This window comes from Herpailurus yagouaroundi, unplaced genomic scaffold, assembly GCF_014898765.1.
Source record: "Herpailurus yagouaroundi ecotype Mexico unplaced genomic scaffold, PumYag 190, whole genome shotgun sequence".
Lineage (NCBI taxonomy): Eukaryota > Metazoa > Chordata > Mammalia > Carnivora > Felidae > Herpailurus > Herpailurus yagouaroundi.
Genome location: NW_024412421.1, coordinates 4,729,828 through 4,730,251, shown reverse-complemented (window position 1 = coordinate 4,730,251; position 424 = coordinate 4,729,828). Strand labels below are relative to the sequence as shown.

At 66.7% G+C, this 424-nt stretch overlaps 1 protein-coding gene across 2 annotated transcripts in view; it reads left to right on the top strand.

Moving 5' to 3' along the window:
• SNX20 (sorting nexin 20) overlaps window positions 1–424 on the top strand; it is a 9,982-nt gene that overhangs the window by 5,194 nt on the left and 4,364 nt on the right. For both annotated transcript variants that reach the window (XM_040497995.1, XM_040497996.1), the window contains exon 3: window positions 115–266. In XM_040497995.1, the coding sequence (XP_040353929.1) occupies window positions 115–266 (152 nt within the window). The remainder of the gene's footprint in view (window positions 1–114; window positions 267–424) is intronic.

Here is a 424-nt window from a genome sequence, read left to right as displayed (position 1 = left end):
GGAGGGGGATGCGCAGGGCTCTTCCGGATTCGGACATCCCACCCCAGACAGACCCAGCCATCTCCCCACAGTGCACCGAGCCGGTGCAAGTGCTTAAGGGTGCCGTCCCTCCAGACACCCCCGGCGGCCCCAGCCCCAACTCCAGCATGACCACCGGGGAGCTGCAGGAGTACTGGCGGAAGGAGAAGAGCGGCTGGAGGCGCGTCAAGCTGCTCTTTGAGGTCGCGTCGGCCCGCATCGAGGAGAGAAAAGTCTCCAAGTTCGTGGTAAGTGGACCTCCGAGATCCCGCAGCGACGGCCCGCCTTTCACCGCCTCCTTCCCGGCCCCCGCGCAAGTCGGTAGGGCCTCAACTCTCCCGAGGATGAAATGGGCCCTCGCACTTTGACTCACAGGGTTCTAAGGCGGGGGGGGGGGGGGGGGGGG